This window comes from Myotis davidii, unplaced genomic scaffold, assembly GCF_000327345.1.
Source record: "Myotis davidii unplaced genomic scaffold, ASM32734v1 scaffold334, whole genome shotgun sequence".
Taxonomy (NCBI): domain Eukaryota; kingdom Metazoa; phylum Chordata; class Mammalia; order Chiroptera; family Vespertilionidae; genus Myotis; species Myotis davidii.
The window spans coordinates 2,895,700-2,915,050 of record NW_006285797.1 but is presented as its reverse complement, the minus strand read 5'-3'; the positions used below and the strand labels follow the sequence as shown (position 1 = coordinate 2,915,050).

At 39.5% G+C, this 19,351-nt stretch overlaps 1 protein-coding gene across 1 annotated transcript in view; it reads right to left on the bottom strand.

Moving 5' to 3' along the window:
* Nucleotides 1–19,351, bottom strand: part of DST (dystonin) — a gene marked incomplete at its 3' end in the record, with an annotated part of 256,936 nt that overhangs the window by 11,503 nt on the left and 226,082 nt on the right. The window contains exons 6-9 of the mRNA XM_015559477.1: nucleotides 15,032–15,121; nucleotides 14,400–14,498; nucleotides 12,766–12,843; nucleotides 10,695–10,787 (exon numbers count right to left, since the gene is read on the bottom strand). Of these exons, the coding sequence (XP_015414963.1) occupies nucleotides 10,695–10,787; nucleotides 12,766–12,843; nucleotides 14,400–14,498; nucleotides 15,032–15,121 (360 nt within the window). The remainder of the gene's footprint in view (nucleotides 1–10,694; nucleotides 10,788–12,765; nucleotides 12,844–14,399; nucleotides 14,499–15,031; nucleotides 15,122–19,351) is intronic.

The following is a 19,351-nucleotide window of genomic DNA, read 5'->3' as shown; positions in this document are numbered from 1 at the left end:
CACAGGGCTGCCCCCTAGTGAGCGATGGTAACTGTGTACCAGGGTGATGATTGTTACTTAAACTTGTTCACACTACTTGACCCTGCAGTCAGGCAAAACCAAGTTCCACACTGATTTTGTCAACACAGGCAGAATTTTCAAACCAAGATGTTTGCTTCCAAAGACAATCTCTTCAAAGACGGTTTAACTATTCTGGCAGAAACAAATGTAATCAACACATTTTTAGTGTCTCTTTCCAAGTTTCAAGAATGTGTGAAAATGCTCCACAAAATATTTTTCACTATGAAGATGGCACAAATTTGATGGCTACCTTTAGCTAATGCTCATTTATTTCTTATTCATATACAGGGAAAATCAACCATAGATATAACTATTTTTCTTACACAGCAAAGGATTTTAATTTTTTGCATGTGCTTCATTTAACTGAAAAGATAGGGGCATTCTAATGCTCACAGAGACCCTAAATCTATGCAACTATTTTATAAATAAATTTTCACAAACTGGTTATGAAATCCAAGTGACTAGAAATAGTAAAAAAAAAAACACACAATTTCATTATAAAAGATTAAATGATTCAGAAAGAAATGAGTTAGTCAACTGTAAGCCAAATGACCTTTGTTTTCAAGATCTGTAGAACAACACTACCATTTGAAAGGTGAAACATTTAGATATTATCCTAGTCCTTGAATTCTAAGTAAAATTCTGTAGCATAAGATTCATCAAAGACTTGGTTAAAGAAAGGGTATTGAATAAATATTATATTTCAGTGAACTTGAATACTAATGTATTCTAATATCTTGAGATGGTTCTCAATTTTTTTAAGGTTTTATAATTAATGAAAAGCCAATTAATAAACACATTCAACTCTTCGTTATTCAGGTCCTGACAATATAATTTGTATAATATCCACACTGCTCTCCTCCTTCTCTCTTTGGCTTCTTTCCTCATTAGGTCACTCCACTCTTCATTGTCAATTCACCAAAGGATGAAAGGAGTATATAAATAGTTCAGTTTTCATTAGTTAATACAACTACATAGTATGGTTGGAAGTTAAAATTTAACCTCTCGAGTTTCCATTTCTTCATTCTATAAAAGAGGAACTGAATGTTTTGCCTATTTTATACAGGTGTTAGGATGATCCAAAGACACAATGTGTCTGAAAGCATTTTTCAATTCCAAAGCAATATACAAATCTAAAGTATTGCTTTTTTAAAAATTTATTTATGCTCCTTAACATAGTAAAGGTATGCTGTGAGATTTCTGATTAGGCACTCAAGGAGAGGCTGGCTGAGCCACCTCACAGAACCCCTGAGCCTGGAGAGACAATATAGGTCAGCAAGGATTTAAAGAGGTAGGTTGGTCACCTACACTAAGAAAGACAAGTTTCACAGGATCAGTAAAGCTTAAGTCAAAGGCTTGAACTAAGTCTAAGGTTAAGAAAAGTTCAAAGAACTGCACACTATTCTACTTAGAAGCTAACTCAAAAGTCATCAAGCCCAACCTGCTTATCTCAAAGTAAGAAAGGGTCAAATGGAGAGAATATGAAGAAGTTCTTGAAGGAATAAAAGGAATAGGGGCTGACAGCCCATTTCTGGGATGATATATTAATCAAGGGCTAAAAGCCCTCTAATTCTCCAATGAAAAATATAGACTCCAATGCAAACGAGCTCTGTGCAAAGTTCTAACCGAAGATAATGAAGCAAACAGAGCCCAACACCTTCAAGGTAACAGGAAGAATGTCCTAAGAGCAGTAGCTAAGCTGTTGGTTCTGACTCTATATGGCACCAAGCAAACAGTTTATCTAGACTACAGGGAAGTGAGTCATCAAACCCCTCAGATAAATAAAGGTTATACCATTCATCTTTTACCTAGAAGATAGGAGACTTCGGTAATATCTCCATATCACAATTCTTTTACAAATTTGAATGGCAGGTTTATGACTTATTTTCACATGCATTTTTCATTGAAGCTTCAAAAATTATTAGATATACAATTAGGAGGGGGAAAGAGGCTTCTGTACCAATGAGGAAACAGATTTTAAAAGTTTCCATTAATGAAAACATGGAAGGCTTACTTGATTCCAAATGATGCAAAAAACAGTTGGAAAACATATGTGAACAAACCAAGCGGTTTCATTCATAAACATGTGGCAACCAAGTTGCTTCCTCTTGCACTGACCTTCACACCAGACCTACAAAAATAACGCCGTAGACTGGATGCTTCCTTCTTTTTTCTGAATATATTTTTATTGATTCCACAGAGAGGAAGGGAGGGAGAGCGAGATAGAAATGTGGATGTGAGAGTGCAACGTGGATTGCCTGCCTCCTGTCCGCCCCCTGCCGGGCCTTGACCAGGAATTGAAAGCACAGACTGGATGCTTTCTCTTTAAAATGCAGCCACTGTAAAATGTAAATAGAATTGGTGACATAATATTGGCAAGGTGTGGTGGTGTCTATAAACAGGAACGCCTCGGGAGAACCAGCGGCTAAGGCCAACGATGACGGTGCACATGAGCCTTAATAAACACCTCATCCCGTCACTGTGCAAATGACAGAATGGCCTGGCCAAGAATGTGTAACATCACATATACAGTACACAGATTATTCTGATAACAAACAAAGTTAGAAATAGCTTTAGAAAAAAAACCCATCAACTCCTAATAACATGTATAAGAGGTTGCTTGGGTAATGTACTTCTCACAAAGGCAAATAAATATTCACTTTTTTCTTAATCCTCACTAGAGGACATGCTTAGAGAGCGGAAAGGAATGAGAGAGAGAGAGAGAGAGAGAGAGAGAGCGAGAGAGAAGAAAAAACATTAATTGGTTGCCTCCCATATATGCCCCCAACAAGGGATCGAATCCAAAACCCAGGTATGTGTCCTCACTGGGAATCAAACTGGCAGCCTTTTGGTGCCCAGGACAATGCTCAACCAACTGAGCCATTCCAGCTGGCCGCTCAGTGACACTTTAAAGACAACTAAAAATCCCAGAGAAGTAACTTGTCTAAAGCTAAATATCAGTGTTAGGAATAAAGAGCTCAACTTCCTGGCAGTCTGTGTTGTATTCAAATGCTGCCCAAAAGATCCTGATTTTAGACTGGAGTCGGGGAATAGCTCACATAACAAAGACAGAATAGAGTAGGGCAATTTCATGGGTGCCCCTCGCCTCCGATATACACACACACAGAGACTTGAAAGCAATTATGTGAGTGTTTTTGTATATAAAAACTGATAGAGAATTAGAATTTGGTTTTTCAAACTTATCGATCAGCCAGTCAGTACTAATAACTGTATTGTATCCCCCCTGCATTTGTCATGAAGCTATTATCTTGTCATGACTGCTTTCTGATTTAATTGTTACCTACAGGGCAGCTAAGTTTCCAAAGGCTAGTCCACAGGAAAAGTCGGGCAACTTGAGCTACAGAAACTCAAAGATGTGCATTCTCTTAAAGAGGTAGTCCCACAATAACAAAAATGCAGGCTTTTGAAATTAAAGTGTGATAAAAGAAATGGATGTCATACAAAAATAAAATCATAATAATCAACTCTAAGGCTACAAATTAAATGCAGCAAGAACTCTACAGCTTTCACATTTAAACTAATAAACTAATTTGCCTTTTTGTAAAAGTACCTTTTACAAAAAGGCAAATTACAGAACCTATCAGATGTGAGCACCTGGAGTACTTATTTACACCTTACATTCAGGCTCCCTGGGTCACTTACCTCATTTTCACCTGTGTCCTTGGAAGTAGAGGGCACATTAGTATAGAGGGAATGACATGACTTTTTTGCAACCTGAAAATGCTGTACTGCATGCGGGCGAAATCTCTCCGTGTTTCGCTTTTCTTGCCCACTGCTCTCATTTTGGGATGGGTCTTCCGAGAACCCACTTTCTTCAAGTGATCTCTCTGTCGCACAGTGAGTGGGAGGTAAGCTGGCTGCCTTTGGCAAAGGAAAAAGGTCAGTTTTGCTCTGGAATGTTATGTCTCTTGTGCTGACATCCTCTAAGTGTTTCTTCCTCGTTGCACCATACGGAGTGCTGTCTTTTCCTGAAATCCTTTCATCCTGCTCACTGACTTGGACTCCTGTTTCACTGTCTTTAGCAGGAGAGATGTTCACCCGGTGAGACCCACTGCTTGCAGCACCCGGCGGAGGTTTCTGCTGCGCACTGTCAGCTACTCCTTCTGTCTGCCCTGGCTGAATCCCACCTTCCCGTGTGAGGGCTGGGGTAGCGGATTCTTCCCGTACCAGTCGCCGGGATGAAAGAGCTGGCTGTTCCCTGGAGAGCGGAGTGCTGCTTCTCTGCTTTCCTTCATTTTCATGGTTTGGCTCGACTGGCTCTGTGTCATCTACAACTTTCTTGATCAGTTTTCTTCTGAAATATTTTCTTCCGGGAGAATATTTTTCGGGGCTGAAAGGAGTTTTGGCAGGATCTACATATTGTTCTTCCTTCTCAGCTCTTACACATCCACAGACATTCCCCATTTGCTTTGCAGGAAATCACAGTTCCAAAGATTCACTCATTTCCAAATACAGGGCTTACTTGGATCTTCTCCATTAAATCCCCAAATCCCACGCTGACCTCTGGTTCCTCAGGCTTTGTGACCATCCTCTTCAGCACGAGGCCATGTTGCTTATGAGAAAGGCGCACGCAAGAAAGGCCGTGGCAGCCTGCCCAGCTGCGTCCCTGTGTCTCATTAGACAGTGTGGCTTATTTCTGGCCACCAATCCTCTTAGACAAACATCACTGCTCGCTGTCAAATTACAACGCCGAGGAGCTCGCAAGGCAAACCCTGGGCTTTATTATGCGAGAAGATTCTGGCCCTCACTTTAACTTTCAGTTTTCTGAGCCGCAGCTACGCTACCAAAGTTTGCGTTAACCTTTGAAACTATTGGTGGTTCAGCAAATCTGAGCGCAAACAGAAAGCAAATGCCAGTTAAGAGACACTTAGCAAAGTGCCTTTCACATTTGGTTTCAAAGTGCCTTTCAAATTTCCTTTCAGAGTCTCTACCCTCTAACTTTTCTTTTTTCCTTAAGAAACACCAACTAATTATGGCACTTGGAAAAAAAAATTAAAACCTCAAAAATATCTGTAAAATAGATTAAGACTCATTCAAAACAGCAGCCATAAAACAAACAAACAAAAGAACAATTTAATAGCTGAAGGAGATAGATGCAAAGTGCTTAGAATAATCAGTCTTTTAAAATTGTAGTACTTTTCCTATGACATAAATTTCCAAGCCATTCCCATTATGTGCCCATTAGGATTTTCATATAAGCAAACAGATAAGTTTTATGATTTAAAGCATGGGACACTTAGCCAAAAGAAACACTTGCGTGTTCTCATATATGAATTAGGGCCGTTAAACTTTATATGTAACTTTTATAATTGTACCCTAGTTAAATATTATTCAGTTTTTCTAGGGCGCTGCTATAAAAATAATAAGCCAGCATGGAACCTGATTAAGGTGTGCATATTTCTAACACTGAGTCATAGATACAGTACAAAGGAAATTAGTATGGCATGACTGGACTTACACGTAAGCAGAAATCATCTGACTAATAAAAACAAATTGATAATTGCCTTTCTCTAGGTAGTGTTTGGACTGATCAAATGATGAAACTCAGTATGGTGATTACCAGAGGGAAAGGGAGGTGTGGGAGGTAAAGGGGGAAGAAGTTGTTATGGAAGGAGACTTGACTTGGGTGGTGAACACACAATACAATATTCAGATGAAGTTATTATAGAATTGTACACCTGAAACCTATATAATGTTATTAACCAATGTCACCCCAATAAATTCAATAAAAAAATTTAAAACAAGATGAAACTCATTATGTTTTTTAAAATCCTATATAATAAAACCCTAATATGCAAATTGACTGAACAGCAGAACGACTGGTTGCTATGACGCACACTGACCACCAGGGGACAGACACTCAATGCAGGAGCTGCCCCCTGGTGGTCAGTGCACTCCCACAAGGGGAGCATCACCCAGCCAGAAGCTGGGCTCACGGCTGGCAAGCACAGTGGTGGTGACGGGAGCCTCTCCCGCCTCCGCTGCAGCACTAAGGACCCCTTGGGGGATGTCCAACTCCCTGGGGAGCAGGCCTAAACCACGGGGAGCAGGCCTAAGCCGGAAGGCAAACATCCCCCGAGTGGTCCCGGACTGCAACAGGGTGCAAGCTGGGCTGAGGGACCCTCACCCCAGTGCACAAACGTCATGCACCGGGCCTCTAGTAAGAATATAATTAAGCAGCTGAGTTAGCAATGTTGTTGATATTTGTCAATAATAGGCCTGCATGGTGAACTTCTCCTTAATCATTTAAAGAGAAAAGTAAACAATCTTCAATGGCAAAAACTGAATATCCTAGAAAACAAGCTGGCAAAAATAAAGCTTCTGGTGTGTTTGCTCATTTTTAACTTGATTTGCAATCTTGATGGCAATAAAACATCATTCAAGATAATTTAAAAGTGGAACAACTTGTCCAGCCAATGTGGCTCAGTTGGTTGAGCATCATCCTAGGCACCAAGAGGTCACTGGTTCAATTCCTGGTCAGGGCACATGCCTGGGTTATGGGCTTAATCCTCGGTAGGGGGCATGCAGGAGGCAGCTGATCAATGATGTTTCTCTCTCATCAGTGTTTCTATCTCTCTCTCCCTCTCCCTTCCTCTCTCTAAAATCAATAAAAACATAATTTTTTTTAAACAGTGGAATGACTGTTATCTGTACTGGTACAATAGAGGCACAGCCAGTGATCTGCATACCACCCACCCTGCCTCCAGCCCTGCCACACTGGGCAACTGTCCACTCTCTCTCAGAAACACCCAACCTCACTCTCTGCCTGGTAGCTGGCAATCATCTTGCAAAGACAATCTCTAATATCAGTGAAAATTTCCCTTATTCTCTAAACCTTCCTGATCCTACTACAACACTCCTTCTCTACACCCCTATTTTTATTTCTATCACAATAGATTCATCACCCTAGATTATAGTTTTATGAACATTCTCCCAATAGATAGAACAACACAATTCCTTATCTTAGTATCTCTGGATCTAGCCTATAGTGGCTAGTGATATAGGATTACTGTGTTGGCCATACTTGCCTTCAAATAGCCTGATTAGAAAAGAGATTCAATTTATGGTGCTTATAACAGATAGTTTAGAAATAAATAAACTTGTCTTCTGAAATTACTTCCCTTATTTATGTAAAGTATAGAGAGAGAGGGGGAAAAAAGCCCAGTCACTTTGTGTGAGAGAGAAGTTGTGTGGATTTGCACATCCACAGCAATGCATGAGGGAATTTTCCAAACTATGCTCACCTCATGTGTTAACCTCTAATGATCTAATGTAAGGAGTCTCATCCTTCTCCAACTGTATTTCTTGGTTTACTGGTAATTAAACACACTTGGGGGGGTGTGTGTGTTTTTGTTTATTGTTGTTGTTGTTGGTAGTTAACCTCACTCAAGGATATTTTTCCATTGATTTTTAGAAAGAGTGGTAGCGAAGGAGAGAGACAGAGAGAGAGAAACGATGTGAGACATATCGATTGGTTGCCTCCTGCACGCACCCCAACCCGGGCTGGGAACTGAACTTAAGTGGAATCAAATCCGGGACTCTTCAGTCTGTGGGCCAATCCTCTATCCACTGAGCCAAACCAGCCTGGACTAAAATTATCAGTCTTAAAGTTCTCAAGCTCTCTAGTAGCATTTCATTCTGTTCACTATTCCTCTCTACCTGAAAATATCTTCCCTTGATTTCATCACTACATTTCCTTGTTGCTTCACCCATTTCATCAAACATTCCTTTTTTGTTTCCCCAAACAGATCTTCTTCCTCCCTCACCCCCATCATGGGCCTTCCCCCAAATGTCTGTCCTTTGCTCTTGGCTCTTCTCCATGTATGCCATCTCTTAGGTCCCCTAAAGACCCCTCGACTTGGGTCGATTCATTGGCTACTTCTGTACTGGTAACTCCCAAGTCTATCTGTGCCTTTGACTTCTCAGCTCTGCTCTGCTCTGCTCACAAATCTCCAACCTCTCAGCAGACAAAAGGAAAGGATACCCCACCATGCCATCGAACCCGCCAAGGTCTTGAGTTTTCCCCTTACCATCACCCCCATTTCTCTCAATAGTTTGCTTTTTGTTTGTAGGTTGGTTGGCATCAGTTGGTTTTTATCTCCCAGGCTGTAAGTTTAGAGTAATCTTTATTCCCTCTCCTTCATCCATTATTCATATCACCAAGTCCCTTTCTTTCTTCCTTTAAAATGCCATCTTTTGGGGTCCATTTTCCATCCCCACCTGAGTCTTGGCCTTTATCACTCCATTCAGAAATCACCATCTCAGCTTCTTAGATTATCTCCCTCATTATGGACTCTGCTCATTTCAACTTATTTTACATAGAATTGATAGGCTGAGTTTCCTAAAAAAAATTATTTTTCAGGTGCAGAGTGATTAAATGGCTTCTTCAATGCTGTCATAGCCATAAATAAATGAGCCAACAATGAAACTTAACTCTGCCTCCCCCCAAAACCTGAGTGTTTCTTCACTGCCCCACAGGGATTCTCATTCCAACATTCAAAGCACAACCTGTCTCACCAGCTCCGTCGGTAATGATGTGATTGGCTCCCTGTCCCAATAGGCCTCTAACCCTCCAAAGTGGGGTTCTTGCAGTTTCAACCCGACTTAAAGTCGAGGAACCTGATCCACTCGGGGATGATTAAAGACGCCCCGAGAAAGCTGCCGAGGAAATCCATGTGAAATCAGCTTTTGGCCAGTTCTTCTTAGTCTTTACCCAATTCTGGTAACAAGGTCTGGCTCCATGCCCAAATCTCTGCCTTGGTTTATGGCTCAGTCCCCTGGGTCCCCTGAGGATGGGGTCCCCTAGAAATAGAAGCCCACAGGCCTTCAGGGTCCTGCCTCCAGTTCCTGTTACTGGGTCTCCCAGACATCAATGCCCAGGTGAGTGGACATTCACCTATGTTAGCTGCCCTGCAGTCTGGCTGCCTGACCCCTGGTTCCCTGGGTCTCCTGGTACCTGAGTCTGAGCCTCTGATTTCTGGTTGCTGCAACTTCTCTCAGCTGCCTGTTCAGAAGCTGGAACCTACCTAGACTTTACTTCCTGTAGCTCCCCATACCTGTCAGAATTTTCCTGTTCCCAAATGAGCCCCAGGTACATGATTTTCCACCATTCCCCTACAAATCCTGTGTCCTAGTCGATTTTCAAAATATAAGAAGTAAATCTAACTCCTCTCAAAATCTGGCTCAAAACCCCAGCTCCTTTCTGAAACTGGCAGGCTATTTCCTCCTCTTTCAAGGACCACTGCACAGCCCATCAGTAAGATGTGCCGCGTGCCTACTGTGGGCCAGGCTCTGAGCTGCACACAGAACACTGTGTGGGCAGGCACAGCATTAATAAGCAAAAGCAAATTCCAAAATTAGGACTCGGCTTTTCAAATGAAGATGGCTTTTTTCAAAATGTATCTTTTTACAAAAACTAAGACTCACAATCAGCTCTCGATTTATTAAATAATCATTCGTTGCCAATAAATTTTTATGTATTTGCATTTACCCTCCCCAAATCTAGTTTGAAAAAGTGTAGCACTATATAAAAACATGAATACTACTTCAGAAGATCGCTTTATCATAATTATACTGCCATCTAGTGTCTACCAATAAGAGAAAATATGTTGCAGAGTGGAGAAACCATAATACCAGTGAAAACCTGCTTGGGAGCCGGTCCATCCTTGCTGTTTCAAGGGACCTGGCATATATGGCATACTGTTCTTATTATATTTGCTCACCTTCTTGGCACTATGTGTTTTAACCAAGGTCACCTCTCTGAGAAAGGTTGTTTCCCCAGGTAGGGATTTTTCCCTGAAGTTAGGGAGGGAATAAAACCCCCTAACTAAGTGCCAGGACAGAACCTAGAGACAGAACCTAGAGACGGAACATGGCAAAAGATCCTGGACAGAAACTGGCAACAGAACCTAGAGACAGAACCTAGCGAGAGAACCTGGCTGAAGGTCCTAGAGACAGAACCTGGGTAGAACATGGCAAAAGAACCTGACTAGAATCTGGCGACCGAACCTGGCTGGAGAACCTAGTGAGAGAACATGGCTACAGAACCTGGCTACAGAACCTGGCTACAGAACCTAGAGAACCTGGAGAACCTAGCAAAGAGAACATGGACACAGAACTTGGTTGGAGATCCTAACTAGAGATCCTGGCTAGGCTGCTGATCAACTGAACGCTGTCTCTGAGTCTTTCCTTCTTCGCCGACTCCATCCACACCTTTGGGGAACCCTGGACCTGCTGGGGTTGGACCCCAGCAAAAACCATTCTATATTAAGGATTGAGTAATAAAATTTTCATGTATCTAAATCACGTAATACTTTCCAATAAACAAAAGAAATGTGTCTGCATTCAATTAAAAAGAATCTTGTCGTCCAACTCTGAGATGGCAAGCTTTGTCCTAAGCATATTTCAGGTTATCAACAACAGGAAATGGGATACCGGGTTCACAAGCAGTTACTTGAAAGAAATAATACAAATATATTGTTTAAGAAAAGAAGCCTAAAATTTACTATCTTCCATGGGATGTGAATGCATAATTCATCCTTGATGTGAATGAACCATTTGGAACTAGCAATAAGAGGCTAAAAGAAATGACAATCGAGAAAAATTAAGCTTACCTGAAAGTGCAAAATTATTGTCCATATTAATCCCAAAGTCAACTTGGGATTCCCATCTGTTATGTCATCATTTCTAATATTCACTAACTTCACCTGTGTTATATGTGAACAAGAGATAAAAAAAAAAAACTTTTTCAAACCATCACATGATTTATCTTTATCTATAAAAGCGATGTTAAATTATACAAAGGAAAAAACTGAATGATTTAAATACCAGTAATCTTCAAAATACTGTTTTACCCCCTATCTTCAGTCATTTTAGAATGCAAATTATAAAGTAGCCACAAAGAAAAGTGGTGATTATCTTGGTTTTGTCTTCTAGATCAAGTAATAAAACTACTCATTTGTTAAAACAAAAATATAGCTCAAGTGAGAAGTCTTAGATACTTGAGATTTTTTTAATTGGACATTTGTCTTTTGGAAATAAGCTTTATTTTACAATTAAGTAGGAAATAGTTCTAAGCCATAAAATAATTTTTAAAACTTTGTCACACTTCCTTCACAGAGGGTTAAATAAAAACTAGCATTACTTTTCTATTTCTTTTTCACAAACTGTTACCAAGATAAGTAAATCCATGAGTGACTGGATATTTGTAAGGCTGTTTAAATATATATATATATATAAGAGACTTAAAGCTTATCAACTGACGTATTATGCATTCAGGTAAATTAATGCAATGATGACATCTAGTATTACCTCCTGAATGCAAAAGAATTATATATCATGAATCGAATACCAAAAATTAAATACAACGATAGGTAACATTTTACTTCCCAGACAAAATACTGCCAAATACATTTCATACCAGGAGATTATAATTAACCATTAATCCTTCTGGAAACTCCCACTGGAATTAAAAACAATAAGACAAGTACCAATAACATTTAAAATATTTGAACACATAATATTTAGTAGAATTTAAAAACTAAGAGCATTTTCACATTCATAATAACCTAAATGAAGAACTAATAAAAGATAGTGTTTCCCTCTCGCTCCCTCCCCTCCTCCTACTCCATCAAGAACAAAATTGTTCCCACTTCTAAGTTCCTACTGTTTTCAGTGACTTTCAGTTCTCCTGAATGTCTTTTTCTCCTTTTTTCTACTCACTGAAAGTTACCAATTACTTGGTTTACACCATTATTATACACAATGCTACCAAAATCAAGATCACATCCAATATGGTGTTGATCTTTTCCTTGAGTTTTTCTGAAAACCTCAAGCCAGTTGGAGACTGTTGTCAGAAATGTTGCTTTACTTTTAACTACTTATAAATTACCCAGTATTATCTACTTATAAAAAATAAACCATTGCCTCTTCACTACTAAATATCAAAAATACTTAATTTTTAAAATATTATGAACTATTTTTTATAAAAATAGTTTTATAAAACAAGTATAAAAATTAAGGTATTGCCTCCCTACTACTAAAAACTTCATAGACATTCTTAACATTTTGTCATTAACTTCCTAGGCAAAAGCACTCAAATTCTGACAGAAGGAAAATCAGTAGCTCTTATTCAAATGGAAATGTAGCCACTTGTAATTCCTCTAAGCTTACAACTACTATTAACTTTCTTTTCTTTGGAGCAAATGTTTATAAATATTTTAGAATATTTGTCTCACAGAAGCACAAGTATAATGATTACAATTCATAGTCTAATTTAACCTTTTCATTCCCTGACATGGTTCTATGTAGATTAATTCAGTCACATATGGTTATATTAGAGGCCCAGTGCACAAATCCGTGCACCAGTAGGGTCCTTCATCCAGGCCTACGGACATCCCCTGAGAGGTCCTAGATTGCGAGAGGGTGCAAGCCAGACCGAGGGACCCCACTGGTGCACAATCGGGGCCAGGGAGGGGCCACGGGAGGGCTCCAGGGTGTGTCCAGCCCTTCTCACCCAGTCCGGATCTGCCAGACCCCAGCAGCAAGCTAACCTACTGGTTGGAGTGTCTGCCCCCTGCTAGATCAGTCATAGCAACTGGTCTAACGGTGGAACAAAAGGTCGGACACTTAGCATATTAGGCTTTTATTATATAAGATGATTACAGTCTTTGAAAAACATCTTACCTGGCGTCTTTTCAAATAATCAAGTGCAATTTGTACATTCTGTAGTCTGTGAAAACGCATCCGACCTTTTTCTCTGGGCTAAGAATAGAAAAATGCAGGGTATGAAAAACACTAGTTTTTTATAACAATGACAACATACTACATAAATATACATTATGCTTATCTTAATATGTCAAAACGGTATTTACTGTTTGGTTAAGCCCATTAAATTCTTTAAAGGCAGTTCTAATTTTTTTGTATTATTTGGGATTAAATTTAAACTACTAGCGATTTCTCCCAATATGTTTTATTTAAACATATTCTGTATTCCAAATGCTTTATTTAAACAAAGGAAAAGAGAAAATACCATAGAACGTATAGACTTTTTATATTCACTAAAATACAATTCTAGCCTATAGTTATTAAGGTATGGCTGCGCAAGAAGAATTAAATACCATTTTCCCTTCTTAATGAATTCTAACAATTATCAAAATGATTTTTATAAATATATATATACGGCATGTGAATGAAAATGAGGAAAAGTAGCATGCAATTAGTATTAAAAAATCACCAAGAAGGAGAAAGACAGTGGAGTTTTACTTAGCCATGATAGAGGAAGGGAGAAAAGCAATTAAAACCATTTAATATATTTCCTCTTTATTTTATTTTAGTGTTTTTCACAAAATTCGTAGGACTCTATAATAGCTTTCCACTTCAGGAAAGCTGACAACCCATAATTCTTTTCCTTGATACTGTTTCCCTTTAGAATCACTGCAAGTTGGCAAAAGGAAAACATAAGGAAACAGAGCTGGGAAAATGCTTAACAAAAATACAAAGAATGAAGCTGAAATTTGCCACATCAAATCTTCCAAAGGGGAAAAAGTAAAACTGAGATCTTAGCTTCTCAAATATGAATAGGGTGCTGAAGCCAAGGCCCCATAATAAAAAAGACAGCAGACTACAGAATGGAAAAGTGGGTTCTATACAACAGGAACGAATGATGTTGGTGAATTCACCCACTAGATTAAAAAAAAAAAAAGCACAATTTCCAATGAAATCAGGGGGCACTAGGGATGTAGATGGCAAAAGAAGCACATAGGTCTTGCAAAGGTGGACTGTGGTCAACTAATTGTCATCAGCTCTGTTAGTTGTCAGGACTCTAGATTGTTAAAACCTCCCTTTCTAAATAAAATGAGACACAGGTGGCAGGGTAAAGAATGTCCGTTAAATACCTAATGCCAACAGCTCTGATTTAAAGTATAAACTTAAATATTAAATAAGTATCCAGAAGTTCTTTCAAATAAAGCAATGTTTGAAATATAAATTCTAGAAATAGGGTAACTTTGCATAAAAATTAGCAGGCTAGTTGTCAAGATGTCCATAACTATATAAAATCCTTTAGCTAAAATGCCATCTTATCCCTTAAGTGCTTATGTTCGATTACCACGCACTGCACAGTAATCTATAAATAAATTTAAAGAGAAAATATTTCCTTTGTCCAATGTCTTGGTTCACACACATCCACTCATTGTGGGTTTTGGTCCTTTCTAACGTTTTCTACAAAGGAGCCCGAACCCGTGGGTTACTTGTCTATCGCGTTAGCGCTCACCACACTGTAAGGCTAGGTTAGTTGAGTTATGGGGGCCGACACCTACCCCCTTATCCTCATCCTCCACATCCTCATGCTGTTCATATTCGCATGCTTCTGTTGCACTCACCAATCGTAAGGTCTTCAAAAAATCTCGCTCCCTTGGCTAATGAATATAACAGACAGAAGATAGGACAGCAAAGACACAAGACAGACCAGAAATGAAAAGAAGAGCATGAACAGAACATAATGAAGGAGAACAGGTAACCAAGAACGGGGAAGTCATGTTCACAAAAAAAAGGAAATGACACCTGTGGAGTGGGTTAGACCATTTTTCAGAAAGCAGTGCTTATTTCCTGGCTATTTGTGAGTCTTTTAATGTGTGGTTATATTATGCATACAACGTCTGCTAAGCAAAAACAACCCAAAGGTAAACAAAAAAAGAAAAGCAAGAACAAAAATAGTATTTTGATTATAAAACTGAGCATATAAGCAAGGTGATCAAAGTGCTTCAATCTCCCAAGGTCAGATCATTCAAAACCTGAAAATGCTTAGGAATCCAACCAAAACTTTTTTTTTTTCAGGCAGAAGTTACAGCTCAAAAAGATGAATATTACAGAAATCTGAACAGTCTGTGCCAAAAACATCCCAGTCATATGCATATGTTCTTCAAAATAAATTAAGGAATTTACAACTTACCAGGGTGTCTCCCGAAAGAACCTCTAAAAGAGAGATCAAGTTGTGTCCATCCCTTAAGTCTTCATAGAGATCATTCACGTGCTTTCGGACCTACGCAGAGAAAAGCAATTTAACTTTCGGTCCTAGATCCCAGGATCATTCTTAATACTCAAACAAGGAAGAGGACAAAGTAGAAAACATTTCTTCTATGGTACTCATTCATATAATGATTTTTTAAAATTTTTATTCTCTTACTAAAATACTAAATTTAAATTTAAAATCTAAACACTTAAAATGTAATTTTCAGATTAATAACCCACAAAGACAAGCAGAATTATTACATGTTTTAACACACTATATAAATATAAGCCTGGTCTATTACATGGAGTTACAATTTTTAAAAATAGAGGCAACACCCTGATCTTCATGACTCCTGATACAGCAACTGGAGCCAACTTAATAAGAGAGGCAACTTTTACCCCCTGTTGGTCTTCCTACTCTCTGGCCACAAGATCTGCATACCAGAAGCACACACTCCACACATTAAAAATCCACAGGTGGCCTTGGCCAGCATGGCTCAGTGGTTAAGAGTGTCGATCTGCACACCTGAGAGTCACAGGTTCAATTCCCAGTCAAGGGCATGTACCTGGGTTGCAGGTCTGATCCCCACCCCTAGTCAGGGAGCTTATGGGAGGCAACCAACTGATGTGTCTCTGTCACATCTATGTCTCTCTCTCTCTTTTCTCTCCCTCTCCCTCTCTCTCTCTCTCTCTCTCTCTCTCTCTCATCAATGGGGAAAAATATCCTCACTCCTCTAGTGAGGATTAATTAAAAAAAAAATCCACAGCTGTAAGCTGGATAAAGGGCAGTATTCTTGAAAACTTCCATGAACCTATAATTATTTCAAAATAAAATGTTTTTTTAAAAATTCACAGATGTAAGGTTAGAAGACCTCTGTCCAAACCTTCCTCTGCACAACAGAAATCTTGTGGTGGAGGGTTTTCATGACCATTATCACTACCACAAAGTTAACCCTCAGCTTCTTCCTCTCTTCCACAAGCCAGATTTAAGCTTGTGATTTTAGAGCTCAAACCACCAAAGATTTCCCCAAACCTCTGTTCAGTCTGCCAAGTAGGGATATCTGCTACAAGTAGCCGATGCCATCCCACCCACGTCCTGCGAGGCTCACATGACACTCCTCATTCCACTTCCTATGTCTTTCTCACTCCAGGACAGTGAAAGACGGGGTGTGATTCTGAACACTTATTTCACAGGAAGGCTATTTCACAACTTGCTTTGCCAGATTGAACTAAACCTCCTACATCAGAGAAACTTTCCAAAACAAAGTGTCATTTTTCTCCATATTTATGGAACAATAAAGAAAAATTAAATTAGGCATGTTTATAAAAGAAAAACAATAATATTATGCTATCAAAACTTAGAAGAAGAGAAAACATGTTATGAGGCAAAACGAGTTAGGAGGCCTTCATTTCAGAGCCACATAAACTAGTATCAGCTGTCTATAATCTAGGCCTAAATTTTCTCATTTGCAAAATCAAAATTTGGAAAGAGAAGGCCTCTGTTCAAACTAGAAAACAAAAATTCTATGATCTGAAAATAAAAGTTATATTTTCAAAATGTAATGTGGCAACTTAAAATATGTAAAATGGAAAGCTGCTCTCAAGCCTTTGGCCTAATTTCTTGAGAATTTGGGAGGGGACCAGTCATCTGATGTGGCTCAGTGGTTGAGCCTCGACCTATGAACCAGGAGGTCACGGTTTGATTCCCGGGCAGGGCACACGGGCCAGGGTTGCGGGCTCGATCCCCAGTAGGGGCATGCATAAGGCAGGCGATCAATGATTCTCTCTCATCATTGATGTTTCTCTCTCTCCTCCTCTCCCTTCCTCTCTGAAATCAATAAAAGAAGTTTTTAAAAAATAATTTGGGAGGGGTGCAGAAATAGACTAACATCGTAATGCTTGAAAAAATTCTGAGGCGCTGTTTGTCATGTGATACTGCCTATTTTTCCTATCTCGGGTGATTATTCTGAGCGTCTACAAAAATACTGTATATGAAAAGGCTAAACCAGTGGTTGGCAAACTGCGGCTCGCGAGCCACATGTGGCTCTTTGGCCCTTGAGTGTGGCCACGAAGTTTCGATCGGACTGTACATGCGCGCCCGCACGTGGTATTTTGTGGAAGAGCCACACTTAAGGGGCCGCAGTTTGCCGACCACTGGGCTAGACAAATATAAGACATTATCATCTTTATCAGTCTATAAAAACAAATGCCACCATCATTAATAATAATAAACAAAAATAAACACACAATAAGTTAATACTAGGTACCTGACCCTGCACTAAGACCTTTTAAAACTTGGTTCATTCTACTCACCACAAAAGAATGAGATGAAAGAGAATGTTACTTAAAAATTACAAACCAACATTATGGGGAAAGGGTGCTAGTGGATGAACTGAGAGGGGGGAAATGGGGTTCTGGAGAAATATCTGAAATTTGGGAGAAAGAAAAGAAGAAATTAAATAGTTAAGCTGAAACAGAAAAGCTTTTTATTTTGTCCTGGGTCTGAGTCACAGACATCTGGCCGGTAACTTTCCTTCAAAAATGACTACACTAACTGCCAATAGTCGTAACCTTCCGTTTTCAATTTTTAATAAAACAGCCTTTCTTCTCATTTTGGATATTTTCTCCCTGTGGAACAAAAAACTGTCTGAATAAATAGTGCTAGAGGAGCAGATGAGCAAAGTGAAAGCACTGTGAGATACTGTGGGATTAAGTTACATAACGTGAATTACATAAGAAGTAGGAAGCATCATTTTCTGTATTTCATACGATTCTCCCAGAACTGTGCAGTGTTCTCTAAAATGTGTGTACTGCGCTGCACCTGCAGTTTACCCCTAGAGGGCACCAATCTTCCAATCTTTTGCTTAAGAAGCATAGCCTAAGGAAGAAAAATTAAAGTAAGCAGAAAAAAATGGTGAGGCTTGGAGGGAGAGAGATTCTAAACAGGGTGCTGTGGTGATGGTGATGGAGGCAATATGCATCTCAAATTTATTTTTGAGAGACAATAGAAGAGACAGAGCCAGGTCTGTCCATTTAAATGGCTTAACTGTTGAAAAATACTACTCTAAAATTGTTATTGTAATTAATTTTATGTGGGCTAAATCAAATTCTACTTTAAAGATAAGATCATTGTCTGGCTAGTTTAAAACTGCCTTTTTCAAAAGTCTGACTTTGTATTGGTTGATGTTAATCCAAATCCGACAAAAGTTTTACTTTCCATATTTAAACATTCTGTTCCCGTATAGGTCACTAAATATTTATTGAGCATCCACTATATGCCAGGGAATCATTTACGTTCTAAAGGTACAAAGATGAATAACAAGAGAGTGCCATCTTTTGAGGCTTGCAGGCTGAGATGGTAGAAATTTAGAGAGGAAATTTCAGTCTAGAGTAAATATAGTCAGAGCAGCTCAGGAAGCTCTGAGGAGCTCTAACCAAGGCTGAAGGCTAAGAAGTCCGCGTGGTTGAGACATGACAATGTGCCAGGTAAAGGGAAGAATAAGAACAAAGGAAAAGGGCAGGGATGCATGCAACTGCATGGTGCAGGGAAGGAAACAGTCGTGAAATCGATGAAATGGGAGGTGGGAGGTGAGGTAGGCAGCTGGGCCAGGAGACATGGCGGCTTTACATGTCGTTTCAAAAAGCTTAGACATTTCCGAAGTAGAGAGAACCACTGAAGGCTTTTAAACAGGATGAGGACATAGCATCTCTGACCAACACGTAACTTGTAAGCTATTACCTTGAGCAAGCCCAAAGCACAACCAAGCTGCTGGGGGCCCAGTCTGTACGCAATGAAGGAGGAACGGTGCCTCGGGAAAAAGCAAACTTTTTCTCTATCAGGAAGGATTCAGTCCTCTCTTAAGGAGTCCTACACCTAAAAGACGCAGTATTCTGGAAAACAACCGGCTATCTTTAGAAAGGAACATAAATAATAGAAGAAGGCTTGTCCCAAATGAGATCATCTCCCTGCCTTGCACAAACTGGGTAAAGAGAAGGGGCACCGTCAGCTTCAATGAAAATGATCTTCAATGTCATTTTTATACTTCAAACAAATACATTCGTAAAAAATAAGCTACCAAATTCTCTTGGGAGAGCTCCTTAAAAGTTCTACTTCAAAACAATAAATTTAAGCCCGGCCGGTGTGGCTGAGTGGTTGAGTGTTGACCTATGAACCAGGAGGTCCACGATTCGATTCCCGCTCAGGGCACATGCCCAGGTTGCGGGCTCGATCCCCAGTGGGGGCCATTCAGGAGACAGCTTA